Source organism: Rhipicephalus microplus, chromosome 5, assembly GCF_043290135.1.
Source record: "Rhipicephalus microplus isolate Deutch F79 chromosome 5, USDA_Rmic, whole genome shotgun sequence".
Classification (NCBI taxonomy): domain Eukaryota; kingdom Metazoa; phylum Arthropoda; class Arachnida; order Ixodida; family Ixodidae; genus Rhipicephalus; species Rhipicephalus microplus.
This window is the reverse complement of record NC_134704.1, coordinates 40584255-40605400: the sequence shown is the minus strand read 5'-3', so window position 1 is coordinate 40605400 and position 21146 is coordinate 40584255. Positions and strand designations below refer to the sequence as shown.

At 45.4% G+C, this 21146-nt stretch overlaps 1 protein-coding gene across 2 annotated transcripts in view; it reads right to left on the bottom strand.

The window, feature by feature from the left end:
• The window catches only part of LOC119174680 (protein FAM107B), a 161491-nt gene that overhangs the window by 119829 nt on the left and 20516 nt on the right, over nt 1-21146 (bottom strand). Inside the window, exon 1 of one of the 2 annotated variants that reach the window (XM_037425703.2) lies at nt 15039-15578. The exons of the other annotated variant lie outside the window; for it this stretch is intronic. Coding sequence (XP_037281600.1) covers nt 15039-15353 — 315 coding nt within the window. The 5' untranslated portion in view covers nt 15354-15578. Of the gene's footprint in view, nt 1-15038; nt 15579-21146 lie in introns of those variants that run through there. 2 annotated transcript variants of the gene reach the window in all.

Genomic DNA, 21146 nt, shown 5'->3' with positions numbered 1-21146 from the left:
TCTTTCACAGTGTGGACATCGTGTGGTGGACGGCACTGCGCTGTCGTGTGGGAAGTATTACTTAGAATTTATTTATATAATTGTAGATCACAAAGCTTCTTTAAAGGAATTAACAACCATTCTTTAACCAATCATCATATTGTAGAGAGTGTGGCTGCGCGCCCTTGTTTGGAATACGGTAGTTAAAGCTAAATTCAGTGGCACGGTATAGCGCGGGAAATCGGAGAGGCGTATTTCATAAACAAAGCTGGGGATTCATGTGTCACGTAACTCTCACTTATGTTGCTTGCTACTGAGGTAGCTTTCCTGAAAGCGCATCATTTATACAATCTGTCTGCTCATCTAATCCTTTTCTTTCACCGCACGTGTTCTCGTAACCGCATATATACGTATGTCTGTTTTCTCCAACAATGTTTCAGTTGTCAGTGGGTGCTGCGTCTAGGTGTCTTCCTTTTGTATTTCAATTTTTTGGCGCAACTCAGTAATTACATAATATTTCTTGTTCTTTAAACTATGTTACCCCTTTTTTACACAAAACGCAGCCATGTGCGAAACCTTCATTGAGACACTTTCAACCTTCTCAATTACACAGTACTATTCCACAATTAAATTTGTTCAAGTAGCATCATGCAATAAAGAGTACACACTGAGTGGTTGAATTACGCACAATAAACAGGATCAATACTGCTATCACGTTCAACTGTGAAAAACGGAGCTTAACGGTCCCCCAGTTTTTTCACGCATTGCAAGCCCTAATGCATCATACCAGTTTATTTGTCGGCTTGCGTAAAACTATCTACAGTGTTCACGGATTAAAACGTGACATCACATTATTTTGTGTAACTATGTATGCGGGTATGCGCAATTCCTCAAGATAACCACGCGATTTTGCGACATCAGTAACGATAATGTCGCCTGTGATATACGCATTGCAGTCAAATTTACACTTATATCACCCTGGTTGTAGATGGCGGAAACTAAATTACGGGCTACTCTTAAGTTTTTCCATTTGGATCCGTGACATAGCACCCTGCTTTGAAGAATCAAACTAGCAACAAAATTTTAACTGCGTGTCCTTATCAAAACACACGTAAATATGAAAACAAGTAGAACGTAGACGAAGAAAGATAAATTCAAACGCAAGACAAATTCAAATGTGGGCTCATAAATCTCATGACACCCTTGGAGTTTGAGATATGCAACTCTTTTTTATTTGTAATTGCGCAAGTTGTAATTTATCCTTGGTTTTTCCTCAAGCGTTAAAATGAGAAAAATAAGACACAAGTATATTTACATCAATATATTTATAAAAAGTACAATGACACAAAACCAACATTTTTCTGGCGTAGATTTTTTTGATTAAATAGAGCACTGTCTGGATCAAGTGAAAAAAAAAAGAAAGTGTTGTCGTATCGCTTAAACAAAACAGCCTAATGACGTAACCACGATTAGCATAAAGTTATTTACTCAGCAAGCATGCAATGTGGTATGTTTTCGAGTTATCATAATATTTATGAACAACGTGCGAAGGTAATGAAAATTATGAACTTACCTCAACATTTAACCGAGACTTGTCTTTCAAGGAGCCTGTTAATCCTGATAACCTATTCACACCTTAAAGCCACCACGTGCATTCGTACTGCTTTAGGAAGAAGTTTTGAAGCAACGCTTGCCCGCAAGCGTGGGTATCCATTTTCTTCTCGCACGAAAAGTTGACGATCGCCAATCCAGCAGCGTACAGACGCACACGCACACAAAAACACTTCCACGTCCGTCCACAATTTCGCCACGTACAGCGAAGTAGATTCCTGAGAGCTGCGCGATTATCTTGTGTAAATTGGAGCAGTAGTTGAACACGAAATAAGAGCAAAAGGAATGAAAATTAACAAACTCGATCAGCAGGGCACCCATGACTCCGGCGAGCAAAAAAAAACAGCAATGACGCGGACGGATACAGTGCACGCTGGCTTGACAATGAATATTGCAATGGATACTACATTACTCCTTGAGATCAATGATTTACGCACTTTTCACTAGAACTAAATTTTCCTGAGCTTATTGGTGAACGACGTTTCATTTTTAAACTATTATTGACGCATTGTTATTACCATACGACTGAATGTTTGTGCAAACTATTTTCTTCGTCGTTACTTGAAATGGGCCGCGGCACTCTCTTTCCTGCTGTGTCGACTGTCGACAGACTGTTGTATGCCACGTACGGCAGGGCTACATGGTGCCTACGCGCCACGCTTCTTCGAACAACTTTCTCCGAAGTGTTCACTCATCCGACGGGCGGCCTTTTTTTTGTATTTTTTTACTGTGCCCACCCCTTGCAACCAATGCAGTCAGGCGAGTTTTTTCGAACAATGGACTTCAACTTCCTCCCGCGGGCCCAGAAAGCTGCACGTGCAAGACCTTTGAGACAGGCATTCCGTGGAGCTGAAATCGCTGCTTCGTGTACGCTGGCTACGAAGACACGTTTCAGCAGAATTTTCATCTTATTTCGCAAGCATTTAAAATGATAATAATAATATTCAATCAACCAATAATCAATCAATCATTTTTTAACCTACCCAAGAACAACCATAGGGTCTTTCATGCTGGCGCGCGCGAAAAGAAAACAAAAACAAACAATACATTACAGACTGTCCACAGAAATGCAAAAAAAGAGCAAAAACGAGCAGTCGAAAAGAAATCAACCCACAATGGAAACAACAAATAAAAGAGTAGATATTCATGGAATGGGACTGAAAAATAATGTAGAATATACATAACCGTGGCGAAGGCTTCCTGAAAGACGGAAAAGGGAAGAATCTGTGCATGTGCAAAGCTACGTTAGGACAGGGCAGCCCTCACTGACAAAAAAAAAAATGACTGTAGACTATGAAAAACATAACGAATTGAGAAAGTTGACGTTAGATGGACTCGGTATTCTGTAAAGGATAGAGTGTTGAAAGAAGCTGGCAGGTACATGCAACGGTCGATTCTCTCTCGATAACTTACGCGGAGTTTCAAAATTATTACAACCGAGAAGGGCAGAATATCTCACCCTGAACTAGCTTGTAAATAAATAACAGCTCAGCGCGATTTTGCCGGCCGTTAACTGATGGCAAATATATTATTCTAGCAGTGTTGAAAGGATTCTAGTGAAACGATGAGGATAAATACTTATGAAATTTTTCTGGACTCACTCAGTGGCGCTACTGCTGGATTTAGCAAGGCCATTCCAAATCAAATATGCATATGTACTCAAGTTGACCACGACATATCGCGGTGTACAATTTGTAGAACGCTGTAAAAGAACCGTATTCTCGCGAGATGTTGAGCCAACAGGAAGAGAATGAAGGCCTCGCATGGCAGCACATTTAATGCAAGTAGAAAAAATTCAGCATGCTATCAAAAAGAACACCAAGATAACTTATCTCAAAAAACTTACATAACGACGCAGTATGACAGCTAATGGATTTGCTGTTGGGCGTTTTGCGAAATACAGCAACAACAACAACAACAACAACAACAACAACAATAATAATAATAATAATAATAATAATGATAAAAATAATAATACACTCATATCATTCTGACATGGCCGAAAATATCTAGCCACATTGAATGAAATGCCAGTGTCCGGATGCCCATGAATCTCTATACGTGAGTGTGCACTTGCGCAGTTTGGTGGGTATGTACCGGCATACATATCTTATAAGTAAGTGCACTACCGTGTTGGTGTTGAAAGGATATGTTCGCAAGCAGTTTGAATCGTTACGCGCCTGCACAGCAAGGGGCTGTTTACATAATGTAGAGTTTGGCTTAGGTATCACGCCAGCCCGCAAAAAAATGTGTCATACTAATTGTATTCACAAGGCAATGTTTAGGCTAATCCTGATGATGGCACGTGCGCTTTAGTGACCTCGACTAAGTAATGACACACCGACACAAAATAGAAGTTTTGTGAATTCGGCAGCCTAAGTTAAATGTTGCTATAAAGCTTCAGCATTTCATTACATGGTCCATTAAATATGTATCACGTGTGAGTCAGTTGCACCTTTCTTAACGTACATGTCTATGACGTGAGATTTATTTGACGCTTGCAAACATTACACTAAATTATTTGTTCACTTGTGCAATCATAAAATTTTCGATAAATTTACTATGTGCACAGCCAGGAACATTATACGTAGCCAAAGGAAACGCAAGATGTATTTTTGCAATAAATTAGTACAACTTCCATCTTGAATGTAATCATAATAGTGCCTCCAAGTTGCATTCACGTAAGTTCTTTTTGTTTTTGAAAATACTCCCTTAAACATTGCACTGCGCATGCAAATATAGTAAATGGCTGCTGAAAGCAATCGCAGATGAGGGGTCAACAGGATTAAGAGAAATCTTGTTATATGAAGGGAGCATATAGCCATCAAAACTTTCAAATAATCAGAAATTTTGTCCACTGATGTGGAAGCTAAAAGTGCATTGAAATTACTCTTTCTTGCTGCCACTTCAAACAATGCATTAATGTGAACAATATAAGTTGCATGCATTTTGTCTTTACATAATACTATATAGGATTGCTCTATAATAATAGCGAGGTTCGGAAGCTTCAATACGTTTTGCGACTTGACACGATTCCTTCCTCGTAAAACATGTCTGCTCTTGTATACATTATTTACGTCGTATTAATTGCAACTTATTGTTTCAAACCTAAATGCTATGAAAAATGTACGAGTTATATTACACGAATGCATGCATATATGCATTCAACTGAGTTGCAACTATCACGTACACAAAGCTGACCTGAAATTTCGGTTTTTTTGCATGGCAGAAACAACATATATATTTAATACTCCTATTGTTATGAAAAACAAGCAGGTCAGCTTTGTGTACAAATTGTTATATATTACAATTCGCATAAAAGTGTGATCACGTTGCTAAATATATACGTGGTTCATCCCAAATAAGAGAGCACTTCCACATATAAGGATCCACTTGATATGTTATATATGGTGTGGCCATGCCTTATTTCGCCAGATTTGACTCCTTATATGGGCCAACCGCGTCATATATGGCCGTATATAACCCCATACATGAACCGACTCCGCCAGATATACATCCATATATGCTTATATGTGGCCACATATGCTGCCATATATGCCTATATATGGCCACATATGCTGCCATATATGCTTATATATGGCCAGATATAACTTATATATGGGCCATGTATGGCGTTTCCGTAAGGGACTGGTTTGTGCAGTAGATGACGTGTCAATATTCTCTACAATGAATTTCGTACGACTGGAAACAACCAACAACCACCAGAGAAACGTGCCCAGATCCCGTCTTTGCCAACGTCTGGATAGATCCGATACCACAAAGCAGTAGTAATGAAGGCAAAAGGAAATTCAGAACTGGACACAACGTACCAGTTACGACCATGTAAACACTGTTTATAACTGTACGCCGCTTTGCCACTCATTTACATGCGTGAGTGGTTAATGTCACGGGTGATATATGGTGTAACACCGAACAATCCCACAGCTTCGTCCCCTCATCACCATTCACTTCACGGATATGCCGTGGATTTTTTGTTTTTTTTTTTAATTTTCTTTTTGTGTAGAACAGTGTTCTAAGCCTTGTGGAGCTCAAGGCGTGTGTCTACTCCAGTTGCCCGTCAAAACACCATAGCTGACCGTGTAATGAAGGCTGTGCGTTGAGCGTCAGCTTATATATATCAAGTGCGGGTGTGCTATCGACTAGTGCGATCGAATCGCACCAGTGTTTCAGCAATAGCGTATAAGTACGCAGTAATAACGCAAAAGAAGCGCTTCCGGCAGTGTTCTCAATTTGCACGCGTCTCACTGCAACCTGTGAGGCCTCGATACGGATCATGGCTCTCGCGTCACTTTTCCAGTACAAGGCGGTTTATGCTCGTACAGGAAAAATAAAGGAGGCACTAAAGCAAGGAAAGAAGCGACCGAATAATAAAAGCAGAAACAGACACGACAATATCAGGTGCTGCGCGGTGACCCTGGACAAGAGACTTCCTTGTTTACAAACCACCTGTAGTCGGAAAAAGAAGCATTACGCGCAAGCGTTAAATATATATAAAAAAAAGAAGAATTCATACAATTTGCAAAATTACTTTTCCATGTCCCTCTTGTACTATATACTTGCATGGACCATTTCTATATTGTTATTTGTTTCCTTGAAATGACGAGGATAAACTGGTTCCCATTTTCGCATTTATGCCTTCGTGTGCTATAGCCGCTCTTACTCTTTAACTGCTGCCTTGTTCGTGAAAAAATTGATCATATGGGCATAGGCAAGCTCAGGGTTCACCAATACGAGGCACCAAGTTACACCTCCAGCCCCCCCCCCCCCCCCCTTCTCTTCCAGTGGTCGCATCCAAAAGACAAGTTTCGCAACGCCGAAAAGCGTGACAAGTTGAGCTGGTTGGTACGTACATCATTCCTAGTAGAAAACAGCGCGATACAACGAAGACAAGGCAGATCAAACAGGACTAGAGGACAAGATAAGGAGAACCAGACAGGGCTATAGCGCAGACAGCGCAAGTCCGGTCTTTTCTTTCTTGTTTTCAATGTATCACGCTTTTTCCTAATACGAAGCTTCGCATCGGTTGGAAAAACGGCAATGAAGCAATTGACGTGATTTTTACAACGGTCTGTTTTTAATCCCTGGCTTTCGAAGAGGTAAATGAGGGCGTTATAAACATTCTTGGAACGCAACGTCATTGGCCGCCATAGAGTCGAAAACCCGCATGAATTTCACCCAGCACTTTAGAGTGTCTCTAAACTACGAGTTTAAAGGTGAGAAGGTTTTTTCTTTCTCGCCTTCACTTCCATTTTTAGAAGCGCTATCTGATTATATATATAGGTCTGCAATGAGTATAGATATGAGCCAGATTTCGTGCCCCCGTCGGCTTGTTCTGTGACCCATGATGTTACTTCGGGGCACTACACATTACAGCTATTAAAGGCGAAAACCCTAGATAACTTATGAAACCCAAAATGTGACCCTCGGCGGCGTCAACAGGAAAGCCCCCAGAAGTGTCACACGATCACAGATGACGTCATGGTCGCGTCATTGCGCTATAGTCAACCGAGACGAAGAAGACTTTCACTTTTAGCGGCGTCTTGAGGAAACGACCGTGTGACTAACCTTTAACAAACCGTTCACGACAACACATTTATGCCTCATTGATCTCAAGATTAAGTTGTATAGGAGAGAAGGCAGTCAACGAAGTATGAGCAAGTACACGTCGCGCCAGCTATGGCAGAATGCGCTCCCCTTCGGCAATTGCGGCCTTTAGCAAGTGCACGATTGCCGCACTATATACTCGGTGTAGGATTCAACAAAACGTGCCGCCAACGAAAGACATCGTCGCGGAGACACGCAATGTTCTCACAAAACTCCGTTCCGGGAACCTTTCAATGGCCTCGTTAGCGATGTTCCACGGTAAGAGCACGTCTTTTTGCAAACAGTCGCTCTGAACGAAAGCGTTTTCTCTTTCACTCTCTTTCCCTCTCTTTCTTTAAGCAAAGCTCGCTCTCCTTCCGCGTGCGAGAGTGCCTGGCCAATAGTCGATCCACGGAAACCAATCAAAAACGTCTCCGTGCGGCCTTCTTACCCACAGCCGGCGGTCGCTACGCGGTGGACCCGCTACTCGACTAATAAGGAACGTGATGAATCGAGACAGCCGCGCGACCGATGCGTGCCTCGTATCGATCTGCTCGGGTTTCGGCGAATATGATAGGCATCCTCGACGAGTGCACGTGAGCTGGAATCAGAATGGATATGGTTATAAACCGCACGCACGCTACGTCTTATAGCGCGTCTCTCAAGGGCATGCCATGGATGTTCCTTGGCGCTTGAAAAGATGGGCGACGGCCTTGAAAGGATGTGTAATCGCCGCGGGATGTTTTATATGCCCGGGAGTTGGTTTGGGCGGAGATACGTAACCGGTCATCACAGCGGCATGAACGTAGAAATAGCATATAAATTCTCGTATGTATGCGGTTGCTATATAGATGGAAGGCCATGGTATCGTTCAGTGGTGTAAACCGCTAGAATTAGAGCATGTGTTTGGATAACCTTACATCGGTTTCGCGGATCTTATTACCACTCCATGTTTAATAACACAAAAACCTCATTATAAGAAAGTTACATCATACACGAAAATAAGTTCGTTATATCCAAAAATTTGTTGTATTGTTAGATTCTTAACGCTATAGCTATTGCAAGACCATCTTTCATTCACTTCGTTATAACCTATATTTTCAATATAATCGGATTTGTTATATCGAGGTTAGAGTGTACGTGAACCAAGCGTATCTGTTTTAGGTACTTGTAACCATGCATTCAGTATGCATAAACGGAAACGTTTTAAGCAAGGTAATATAAGTCGTTGAATCTCTTATGCATTGTCGAAAACGGTATGAAAGTCATCTTCTTTTAGCAGTAGATGTAGTGATTCTCACCCTCTCCGAAAGCTTTCTGCACATACAGTGGTTATGCATTGCCTCAGGGATCGGAGGCATAGCAAGCTTTCTATACCTCGCATGGTTTGGACGGCCTCTGTGTCGGCCCACACCTAACAAGGCGATGATGTCATTCGATGACGTCTTCACATGACGTCAAAAAATTTAGCAATATGTGTCTACAGATGGAGACGTCATTACGCGATGAAAAATTTTTGCACCGCTAGTGCTGACGCTCATGGTCAACTTTAGCGTTTGATGATACCTGTAAGTTTTTTTTTCTTGCGTTAAGCAAAAAAAAAACAACAAAGACGAGTGTAATTCTCGTGCTCCAACTGTGAGCACGAAGAGTAAAGCTAGAGTCAACTTCTATCGAATACTGCTACGTCAGTATGCCGTTTACGTTGTTTCCGCATTTAACAACCCATTATAAGTAGCTGACGTTTTACTACAGCCAATCTCCCGCCTCTTGCACATGCGTACCGTCTATAGCACGGACAGCGACAGGCCTTCGTCGGAACAAACTCATTAGCCTTTCCACGCTGTATTCGAAGGTCCAGTTTAACACAGGCGGGGCAATTAAGTCGGATCGCACGAATGTGCGAGCCCGCCAGTGCTTGCATAAACGCGCGTCCCTGGACAAGGCAAGCGGCTGCACTTGTGCGAACATTTCCTCGGTGACCGGGCACCCCGTCGCTGGCCGCGGCGCTCCAAGTCCATCCCTCCCCGTGCAATCCATTGTTTCCGGGACAATCGGTGAGGTGCTCCGGGGCAGTCTTCATTTCCGAAGCATTCAGTTTGGCGCTGATCGGTGCACAAAATCATACACTTCCTTGCCAGGAAAGTCGCCGAACCGTAAAAAAATTGCCCGCAGCTTCCCTCGGGGGAACACTGAGGAGGATGCGGAGCATATAATTGGTTAACGGGGTGTTAAAGTGCGACTTACTTGGGTCGATGGCTAAATTGGTTAACGTGGTTGTGAAATGGGGTGTTAAATTGCGACTTACTTGGGTCGATGGCTAAATTGGTTAACGTGGTTGTAGGAGGGGGTGTTAAATGAGTGAACACGTACACACGTATGCGAAAGGGCGGCGCTGGTCGAAGGGACGTCGATCATTGTGTTTGTGGATTCGTTGGAATTCATTTCACCGCGACCTTGGACGTCGACGCGCCGTACAAACCAACCGACGAGCGGCAACTGAGCGAGCGAGCGCCGACCTTGAGTATATATACAGCTCGACGGCGCATGCACTGTCAGCTGTTGAATGTTCTCGAAGCGCGACGCCACATGCGCGTCCACTGGAGAATCAGGAGAATTGTAGATGCCGAACGCGGTGTGTAGAGGAGGAAGGGTGCACAGATGGTGGAGGAGTGAAGCAAGCGCGGTGTGTAGAGGAGGAAGGGATGCACAGATGGTGGAAGAGTGGGCGACGGCGCGACGGCGCATGCGCGCGCGTCAGCTGTCGAATGTTCGAGAAGCGGTGCGGACGGCGCGGACGGCGCGGACGGCGCACTACAAGGCGCGAGTATAAGATGCTTCCGCATCTAAAATTCGTTCAGTACGCGCGAAGAAGCGCGCAGCTAAATGGTACTGGATGAGAACAAACAAGGACAAGGGAGAAAGAGAAATAGAGAGGATAGGCAGGGAGGTTAACCAAGCTTGTCTCGGTTGGCTAGGAAGCACACGCGATGGCACTGTGACCTAATTGCTTAACTACAGCTCTCGTATGCAGTCCATTGCTGCATCGAACTAAGTTGTGTGAGCGTGTCTTTGTGCCTCGCCAGCTAGCTGCGTTTTAATGGGACTGTCATTCCACGAGTGCCTTGAAAGGTCACTGCGGGGAAGCGTTAGACTGAACATTTATACTATCACACATACAGCAACGCCGGTTCAAAGCTAATTAATTAATTAATTAATTTTACTGCACTTATGTGTCTATGAATTTGTGTCATGCTGTGGGCCAACAAAGACACGTTTTAATCTATTCCGACATAGATTACAGTTGAGATATGGTACGAAGGCCATGAAGTTATGTTTCCACGTGTGGCACCTAACGCACCCCTACAGCCGCTTACTTGTCTTTTCCGATAAAGCTGAAGAAACGACGCACTCGCTATGCTTTAGGTTCTTAGATGTTCTTTTTTAAATAGTGAGCCACATTGCAAGTTCGACGAATCAGTATCCAACTAAATTAATCTTTTGTCTTTTAACTACATTTACAATTATCGTGCTTCAAACTACAGCAATCGTTTTTTTTTTTTGAACACGCAGGCACATTAAATGAGGTTAAATATATTATTTTCCTCTCGTCTCGTTTCAAATATTAGCACCTTTGGTAATAAAGAAGATACGTTCCAAGCGCTAATTCGAAGACACACTGAAAAGACATATTAAGTAAAGAAAGAGTGGTGCTGACAGTGCCCAAAGGAAAAACACAAACAACGTGGACGTTGGTGTCGACACAGCTCTTCTTGCGATCTGCTGCGTACAAATCGCTCGGCCGGGATCATGTCGCAACTTAAGGTTGAGCTGACAGAAAAAAGAGGGCCTCCACTGCAGCGAAGACACTACCAGTCATGCGAGCATTGCATTACGAAGTACAAGACGTGGGTACAGCATACGTGAATACCTCGAAGGATATCCACGGTGAATTAATAGGAGCATACCGTTATTCCTGATAGCAAGAGTAGATAAGTACATTTAAGGATGGTCATCCATAAGGTTGAGGGGTAACAATAAGTACTGTTACTCCTGAACCACTGAAACAGGTGTTTAGCCAGAATGTTTTTTCGGGAAGGCGCCTTCCTGATTTCGGTAAGGGAGAAGAGGTGGGGGGGGGGGGGGGGCAACCCCTTCATATGGTTATTTTTCGCTCTCTATACCTTGGCGAAAAAAACTTTTGGGAGGACGTGGGACGGGGAACGGGTTCGGTATGAGACCCCCTGGCTATGCCCCTGTCTTGAACACTACTTCGCGAACTGGTAATGAAGCGACACGCACATAAAGTATAATCCAACGTTTAATACAATTCACCTTATCCATATCCGACGTTGCAAAATATGTCACCCTATCCACCCATTATAGTGTTTATTGAGCTGTTGCAACAACATGTATTACCGGATAGCCTGTTTTCAAACCTTGACAATTTAGGATACGCACAGATAAAAAAAAAATTGATTGAAATCGGAATATATTACAAGTGATCGCCACCATCGCTTCGCCGCCATTTGTTGGGATAACCGTTGCCTTCTTCATTTTAAGCGAACCGAAGGTGATCGGTGGGATTCGCACAATTTTCGGGGCACATATAAATCCATGATGATGATCGCTTTTTGGTAAACCGCAAAGTGACACATACCCGTCAAGATTGCGACAGTTTTCTGCGACCGACTCACAAGGAACGTTTCAACACATTTTCCTTCAATTCACAAGGACAGCTCCAACCACGGTTTCCTTCACGTCTATACACATTATCTCGTCAAAAAATTTCTGCTTGTGAGATCTCCACTATTATTTAATCCACTTAGCAACGAGATAACTTCGCCGCGCTTTCTGTAAAACGCAGCTGTACACAAAGTACTTCCACTCGCCTACATTGCAGCGAACGCGTATACCCTTGTACATTCTTATTTGTTCTTCATAACATGGTGCTCGTGTAGAGGCACATGGCGCACGCAGGCAGTTCAGGCCAAAGCACGCGAATGTGCCATTTGACTCGACGTGTAGGGCGCACGCTACAAGATATATGAGGTGCACGGAGTTGGCGCCCACGAAAAGGTCGTATAGAATTAAGCCCGTTCAAGGGCTCATCAATCTATGTTTCCGTGCTCAGGCAGTTTCGTTGTATGCGTTGCACTTAAATGTTTCCTTTGAGATGAAAAGAGAGAGAGGGAATTCATTAGAAGGGAGAGAGGTCGGATTGAGCAAGTCCGCCAGTTACTCTGCACTGGGACAAGGGAAATGGGAGAAAGAGGAGTGATAAGGGGTGATCGTCGGGAGAGGGAAAAGTTATGCCTATATACAACAACCGCGAAACCATTTCGTTTCGCGGTTATTGTATATAGGCATAACTTTTCCCTCTCCCGATGATCACCCCTTATCACTTCTCTTTCCACTCTTGTGTTCTCAAGGAAATCGATAACGGTGCTTGCGGCAGTTATTAGCGTTAAATGATCGCACATTGCTGACAAAAATAACACTTTCTCTGAGTGTTGTCACACCAATTCGTGCCAGCGTCAAGGCCAGCGTTTTTCGTTGCCACTAGTAAGGAGGGCAGTCGCAAAATACGTGTGCTGTTGTTCCGCACGCTTAGAATGCGTTCACAGTTTGGGGGGAGGGGCTGTCCCCAAGACGGATCAGGTGTGCATAGCGGCGAGTGAATGTTACGTCCAGACGAATGTTGCGTCCAGAAAACCACAAACACATAAAGAAATGAGAATACTGAAAAAAAAAACACTTGCATGGTGTCTTAAAGAAAATGTTTCAAAATGTTTGCTTTGAGGCTCGGCGAACGAGTAACCTAGATGCCGTCGTATACTTCCACAGGTGGGTATACACCACGCGGCGCGGTGGATCAAAGGTTGTCCTGCCGCTTAGCGTGCGAGATCGAGGGTTCGATTCCCGGGTGGAGAAGACGCATTACGACGAGCAGAATGCAGATATGTTCGTGTATTTCTATCTATAGGCGCATATATGCATAACTGAAAGTAAGATAAAGCAACGTTATTCCCAAGTTCTCTCACACGGTATCGTTCGTACAGAACGTTGGCTTGGTACAGTCTAATCAATATATCAATCAATCAATCAATCAATCAATCAGCTCCTATTAGCTGCTGTTTGGCTGATGATGTGCAGCCTATTCAGCTATACTGCCTGGGAGAAAACATCAAAAGTGATTGTCTCGAGAGAGAGATAGACAGAGAGAGAGAGAGAGAGAGAGAGAGAGAGAGAGAGAAGCAGACAAATTAACCACGCAACACTAATATTCCACTTGCTACACATCACTGAGGGGTTAGTGTCCGTATGAATTCCTTTCGTGCCACTCGGCAGGAAGACGCTCATATATAGTGCTACACTCATGCATGTTTGTCCAAGTAAAAGGAAAAATATTATGCAGGCCACTTTTGTATTGCTGTAAGACGGACAGAGCAGCAATACTTGAGTGATTCTGACGTGAATAACGGTATTTGATGAGAACAGAAAAAAAAATGATCACCTGAACGTGACGACTGCGCGATGACGACCGAAAGGCGAGCATGTCAGAGACGGAACGTCGACAACGAAATCTCGACCTCATCGCTATACGCGAGAAGTAAGAAGCAGCCGGTCGGAAGGCACGATTCTCGCGATGGCTAGCACAGGTTGCGTCGATAAGAGCGGACGATAGTGAACACGTCTCGTAAGTAGAGCACGCTACGGAGGAGTAGATGACGGACACTGCGCAGCGCAATATCGAAAACGGGGCGCCGTCGACGGAGGCGGTGATTAACACACAAACGATGAGCAGTGCATGCACGACTAATGAGAAAGCAGGCCGCGAGTGTAAGCAAGATGAGGCCACGGAGCGTTGCTCACGCTAAAGGTGATGATGAGACGCGCACGCGCGGAAGATTGCTCTGGGAGTGATAAAAGCCCGCGTGGTTTGACGAACACCGCTACACGCCATTACTTCACGATCTGGTGCATGTGAAGACATCAACAGAGAAACACGCATTGCACGGCGCTCGCCGGTTAAGCAGGCTGCGAAGCCTGCAGTCAAGCTATGGGTAAGCATATAAACTAGAGTTTAGCATGAGTGATGAATTAATGATGAATGACTGATGAAGCTCTGCCATAAATGGATGTAGCCACAAATTTCTTTCGGAGGGAGAAGAAGGTGACATAACATACATACCAGTGAGTGTTATATGCACTGTCACGGTGTGTCGCCAGCGAACGCTACGCCCACAGATGCAAAGACTGAGCCGCAAGAGTGGAAGCCACATGACCTGAGTTTCAACCAATCCTGGACGTGTATACGCGTGAATCTGCAGACTCGCATCCTTCTGGCTCCTTTTGTTATTTAGTGTGAGATTGATGCCTGCATGCTGGTGAGCACTTGATACATTGTACGTCTATTTAGAACTGTATCTTCCACTGGTGGTGGTATTTTGAAATAAGCTATAAAGTTCATGTGCGCCTGAGTTCCTAGTCCGGGGCGCCATTGGCGATCGCCGCAGCGGAGCAAACACGCTGTGCTACAAAGAGCATGAGGTTCCTGGTAGAAAGACAAGGTTTTGAATAGCGTGGGTAATGACTTGGAACACTCGCCTCCAAGCAGCGAACTTAGGGAGCGTTTAAATGAGTACGCCGGGAGAAGTGAAAGGTTTCGATACTACCAGGCTCTTTGATGATGAATAAATGCTTGTACAATACGAAGCATGCGCTCTTCTTTTGAAACCATTTCTATCACTCCCGTTCCAGCACATCCCCGACACTGGTACAACGCATCTCAACACGCCAAAACTTTGCCATCGTGCGCGTGTATCAGGCATGTGTTCTACCTGTGCCCTCGGAGAGACGTGCGCCGCCGACGCGCTCCTGGTGACCGGCCTAGGGGCGGCCGTCCTCTGCGTAGCCACGGCTCGCTGGGGCCTCTCTCCGCTGTTCCCATCCTCCGATCGCTTGGTCGTCGGGAAGAGTCCGTCGCGTTCCCACTGGTGCACACTCTCGATGATGGAGTGCGACGGGTGCACCTTGATGCGCACGCACTTGTCGCCCCTCGGGCCGATCATGCCGGCCGCGCATCGGTCGTCCAGAAGCACGCTCGCCGGGACGGCCGTATTGGCTGCGGCGGCCGTGCCGCCCAGCAACACCATGCGCGCAACACGCGGGCCTCGGCGTTACGAGATTCGCGCACGTCACTAACGGTATCCTCGCTCGCACATTCACTCGTCGACACACTCCTTAGCCGAGTGTCTCGAAACACAAAACACTCGCGCCTTGCCAGTACACGCAGCAGACGACTGCTGAAGCAGACGACGACGCCGCCGCCACCACAAGCGGTCGCGCAGACGCTCTACCGTAACTACGACGACGTCGGAACGGGGGGCAAGTTTTTTTTCTCTCCGCAAGAAGCTCGTCGGCCCGTCCGCCTTGGCGCCTGCTGACGCCGCCGGCGTCGCTAGCGTTCGCAGGTGCAAGCGGCAAGGCAAGCAACAAGGTCGGCCGCTCGCAGGAAACCAGCGTGGTCCGGCCACTTCTTCTTCGGCTGCGCACTTTCCCCTCCGGGGGTGGCATAAACAACGAAAGCGTCGCGTGCAAAGCCTCACAGCGAGGGCGAGGAAAAAAAAAAGGAAAAAAAAAGAAACGGGTCACGTAATCTAGCTCCCAGCGTTTCGCGTGCCTTCTTGCAAAAGGAGAGAGTAAAAGCCTCGCCGTTCGGATTGGATCTGGTCCTTCTTCGAAACGCCGATGTACTGCTGCTGCTGCCAGACCGTTTGATGTCGCGCTCTCGATCGCAGGAACTTATCTGCAGGCCGACGGAAGCGAGGTAACGGCGAGCGCACGCAACCGGCTTGAGGTGTCCCGAACGTACGAGGCGAGACTCGCGCCGCTTGCGAGGCCTAGATGTAACTGTGTGACTGTTTTGCGTTAGATAAGCGGAACGTAATTTCAGAACTGTCGTCAGGCAGCATTTGAGCATGATGCGTTCTTATAGAGAGTTTAGTCGGGAGACGTACTCAGGCGGTCTTTTTTTTTTCATAGGTGGTGACACGTTATTAACATCGTCCGTGGCACAGTTCGCCAGATGGTTTGCACATAATGAGGACACATTGGTAGCGCCAAGAAGTGCGCACACGGTGTTTCACAAGACACGGCGACACTTCTCAATCTAACTGTAGAGATATACTCGCTTGTGTTAACTCCGCAGTGGAGATGGAGGGAGAGAAGGAGAGAGAGAGAGTTAAACGAAGCATTGAAATGCGAAGCCGCAATAGTTAACAGTTCGATTGACTAACTGGCATACAGTTTACTCTGCAGTTTCAACTAGTTTCACGCACAAAACGTTTCTTCACGCGGGTTGTTATTCCACTTAAGTTTCCACGCATTCTAGTCGGAGGCCAAGGACATTACTGTCGCAACCAACCCACAAGTTGACGTATTGTGACCAAGATTACATTGCATAAAAATCACCTCTATTTGTCAAACTGCCAACTCCAGCAGAAGACCATTACGCCTTTCATTTTTCTTCAAGACGTGATACTCGTGCACAATAGATTATTGCAGATATATGACCACAAAAGATATCTCTTGGTATCCTTATCGTATCTAAGGGAGATAAAAAATAAAATAAGTCAGTTCTTTTGCGGCTGTTTCGCTTTTGCGCGATCGGTAAAGACGTCAGAAGATTGTAGTAGATCAGCAATTATTTCAACAGGTCTCTCAAAGACAGACGAAAAAAAAGTGAAACGAGGGAAACCAAGGTTATGCGGTGTTGAAGAATCGGTACAAGGCCCGAATCTACATCGTTGTCAAAGCCGTCACAAGCCGCTTCTCGCTATCATGGGTCTCGACGTCGTATAAATTGGGTTCACGTCATGGACGTCACGTGACTCACCCAATTAAAAGCACTCGACCAGAGACGATATTCGGTGGCCTTCGTACTATACTCCCCTGGACTTCAGCCGGATTGCCGCAGGACAGACATAGCCTTCGGGAAAACAATTTTTACGAGTCTCATAAAGTTAAGGCGGTCGTACACAGACACGATAGAATACAGCTGCCTTCTAAAGATCATTAAGGAATGAGAGATCCATGTCTGCATGCTTTACTTACTTTACCCTGCCAACTGCCCTAATTCCAGTCGCTCTAGACGGCCATATCGACATGCGACAGTCTACACGGCCGTCTTGACGATAACATTTTTTTAAACTTATACGCAATATATTGTGGACGTCCCATCTTGTACTGTAAAATCTGACAAAAAGCGAATGTTTGGCGACTTTAGGCAGTCTTAGTTACTTACGGCAATCTGCAGCAGTAGCCTGATGCGTACAGAATACAAAGCAAGCCCTCTCTGTATACCGTGTATACTATACGTTAATTCACCTTCTTTAGCCGGACGGCGTAAATTTAGAATTCCAAGAGACGAAACGAGAAATGCGCTGCATGAAACGATGAGCTTATACCACTGGCCTATCCTCTTCGTTACCGTGAAGAACAGTAATACAGATATCATAGGCGTGTGCATAGTGGGCAGGGGGGGGGGGGGGAGCTTTCTGTCAGACCTCCTAAAGGAGGGGACGCAAGGTTAGCTCTATAAATCGACATAATAGGGAGGGGGGGCGCTTCAATGAACCTTCACCCCCCCCCCCCCCCTCCTCCACTGAACCTGCGCACGCATATGACGAACATAAAGCAGAGATCCTGCCCGTACATTACGTATGCGAAAAGCAAAACTAAGCCCTACGAGATCTCGAAACTCCATCTAAGCGGAAAGACGTAGCGTTATATCTTAGGAATAAACCCGGAAGGCGACGTCCGTAAATTATCGGGTTCGAAGCAGGCTCAGACGTGCCGTTATGAACAGGCTGATAAATGGAGTCATCGGTAACGCGCGCATAAAAATTTTCTGCCCCGAACGCCGGAAGAAGGTGTCTTTAGCCTATACTTGGGAAAGCCAGAAAAGATGACTTCGAAAGTTATCCCACGTCGCGAAAATGGAGTCGGCGACGTAACGCGAGCTGCAGCGAAATGCAATCAGCCCCGGAGCGACGCGCGCCGTGTAGTCCGCACACTTTTTAGCCCTAACGGTCGGCCACGAAAGCGTATTTCCTGTAACTAATACCGTGCAGTACTGGGCAAACTACGCGCTGTCCCCTTTGTCTTTAACATACAAAGTAATTCACGTTCGTGCTAATGAACTGCCACATTTGTCTCTGTCGTTTAATTATTGACGGAACCATGGAGAAATATGCCACTTGAAGGGCCCGCTATTGCAATAATTCAAACGGGGTGAAGTGACTACAAAATGTGAATAAACAGCAGAAAGAAAGAAAAATCAGCATGAGAACACAATAAATAGGTGATGCAGAGTCAGCAAGGGGTTGGTGTATCTACGATGCGGTAATGTTCAGTCACAACCATTTTTAACCAGTACTTTCAAGACATAAATTTGGGCAAGTTTGCATGAATCCGCACTCTAACTATAGAAGTGCAACAAAACAAAAAAGAAAAAGAAAGACGGGGACACAAGAAAAGACCAGACGCGACGAGCACTAACGTTCATAACTGATCCTTTCATTTTGTCAGGCTTGATCTTTCAACTAACAGTCATGATCGTAGATATGAGATAAAGGAAGTTTTTTTCATCTTATTCCAAAGAATAAATAAAGACAGCCGCAGTTACATCGTTCTGATTGGCTATGAAATATTTGACTTAAGAAATCAATCTAGCTGTAAAGTTCATCACTGGTCGATTCATGCGACGGCGAGTCATCAAAGCCAAGGAAGAACACCAAGGACGGGTGATAAAATACGGTGAAATGTAGAGAGGTGCGAGCCACTTTCACAAGCAACCAGCGCTGGAGGTCGCAGACGTCATGCGGTGCTTGTGACGTGCCTATAACGTCACGATGGTCATGTCAGTTTTCGCTTCATAGACGCCGCATCAGTACAGGAAATGAAATTACTATTATTATTTTGATTTGCATACAGAAATACGTAAGACCCCAAATGAAAAACGGAGAGAGCAGACTGACAACTGCCACACAGGAGGGCAGAGCCTCCGTCTATTATTTCTTGAAGAAGAAAGAGATGGAGGAAAGGAAGATATGAGGGAGAAACAGGAAAAGAGACAGAAGGGTAAAGTGAAACTGAAAAGCGGATTACAGACACGTCACCTTATTATGCTTTAGATCCGTGGCAATATTAAGCTGAGCTTGCCTTACTGCTGCACCGATTTAGGTCAAGACGGATTCCACCGAACCGGGGAGCCATCAGAAGAAACAGACTGCTCAACGTCGGAGCGCGCATTAGTAAGGAGGTGAAAATCGAAAAGAAAAATGCTCATCCTGCGGCTTTCTCGAAAATGGCGACCCAGCGCGGCGAAAACAGCCTGTGCGCGAACGGCAACAACGTAAACGTTAAAGAGAAGAAAATAAGAAGTGAGAGGTCGAATGGCGTACAGAGGGTCATTTGCGTCATTCCATCTTTTGCAGCGTTCAGTTCTCACGTCTTAGCGCACTGTTGCAGGTGATGCTACCGAGCTTCCGCACAGGCGTAGGGATGACGGAAGAAAAAAAAGACACAAGGCTTCACTCTCTGCGTACTCGTTTTTATCTTTTTCTTGTCGGTGGAAACGACTTTGTGCTCGCGCATGTGCCCGAGTCGTTAACACTGTTTTCTTCATCCCTAGTTGCGACTGTCTGTCTCTCTCTCTCTCAGCGTAAGTGAGTGAGTGAATAATACTCGCTGCGAACTCGTTGTGAACTTCTATAGATCTCGCGCGCCTTGCTTCCTTGCTATGTTATAGATTTTTTTATATAATTCATACTTCTTTCATGTTAGTAGATACGTCAGAGTGGTTCAGGCGATTATTTTCTTTTTTGACCATGTGAAATGCGAAAATTTTAGAAGCATGACGTTTTAACGCTGTATACTTCCTCGTTGCTATGCGAACTTGAAACACGCTGCGCTGTCAACGTGTCAAACTCGTCGTTACACGGCACGAGACGTGGTGCAACGCAAGAGAGAGAGAGAGATAAACAACAACGCAAAGGCACCCGGCCACGACAAAGGGGACCCAAAACAAAGTGGCTGCTTTGCTCTTAATTTTCACTGTTAGAGCGCACCACGACAAGGACACACACAAAGGAGAGATGCACACACACACGGCGCTATGCACACACACACGGTGCTTTGCTCAGAGTGCTACAAATGACCGGTCAACCAGCGAGCCGGGAAAGCGTAAGGCGGCCATTAGCACGCGCCCCACTGCGTGTAATGACGGCAGAACGGGCGTGGTCCGCGCGCGAGAAACAGCGGCGAACGGTGTCAGGTAAAACACCGGCAAAGAGAAGCCGAGGCGTCTTTACTCGTGCAACGCCACCCAGCGCTTTTGTCTTGAAGCGTGCGCATATGGAGCATCTGCAGCGACGGGGTAACGCCCCACCATCGATAGGTTCACACGCATTGACTTTTATCTAACACCCCGATCTCTGTAATAAACGCCTCGATTATGCATTTTTTTTACATCAGAAAAAGAACAAAAAACAAAAAAGAAGCTACCATCAACCATGCTCTTACAAGAGCCTTTAGCTATTGCCATTTCAGTTGTCAGTAAGGGCATAAACACTCATTGAAGAAAAGATCATGGCAGAATCGGAGGCGTAATATATACATGAGAAGACCTGATAAGAACGCTAAGGCCTGTATACTAGGCAGATAAGACACGTTAAAATGATGAGCCGCATATATGCAGTGCACTTCATTAAGGTGTGCACACAATGAAGTGCTTAAGATTATCCAAGATTATCCGTTAAATGCTCTCTAAACCACTCCTGCTTCGAAGACAAGTGAGTGGTTTCTTCATCCCCTTGATTCCGCTTGCTGGATTCCGTGCCGACCGGTTGTGCCCTCGCGATCTCCGGCGTCAGCGTAGCTCTGGC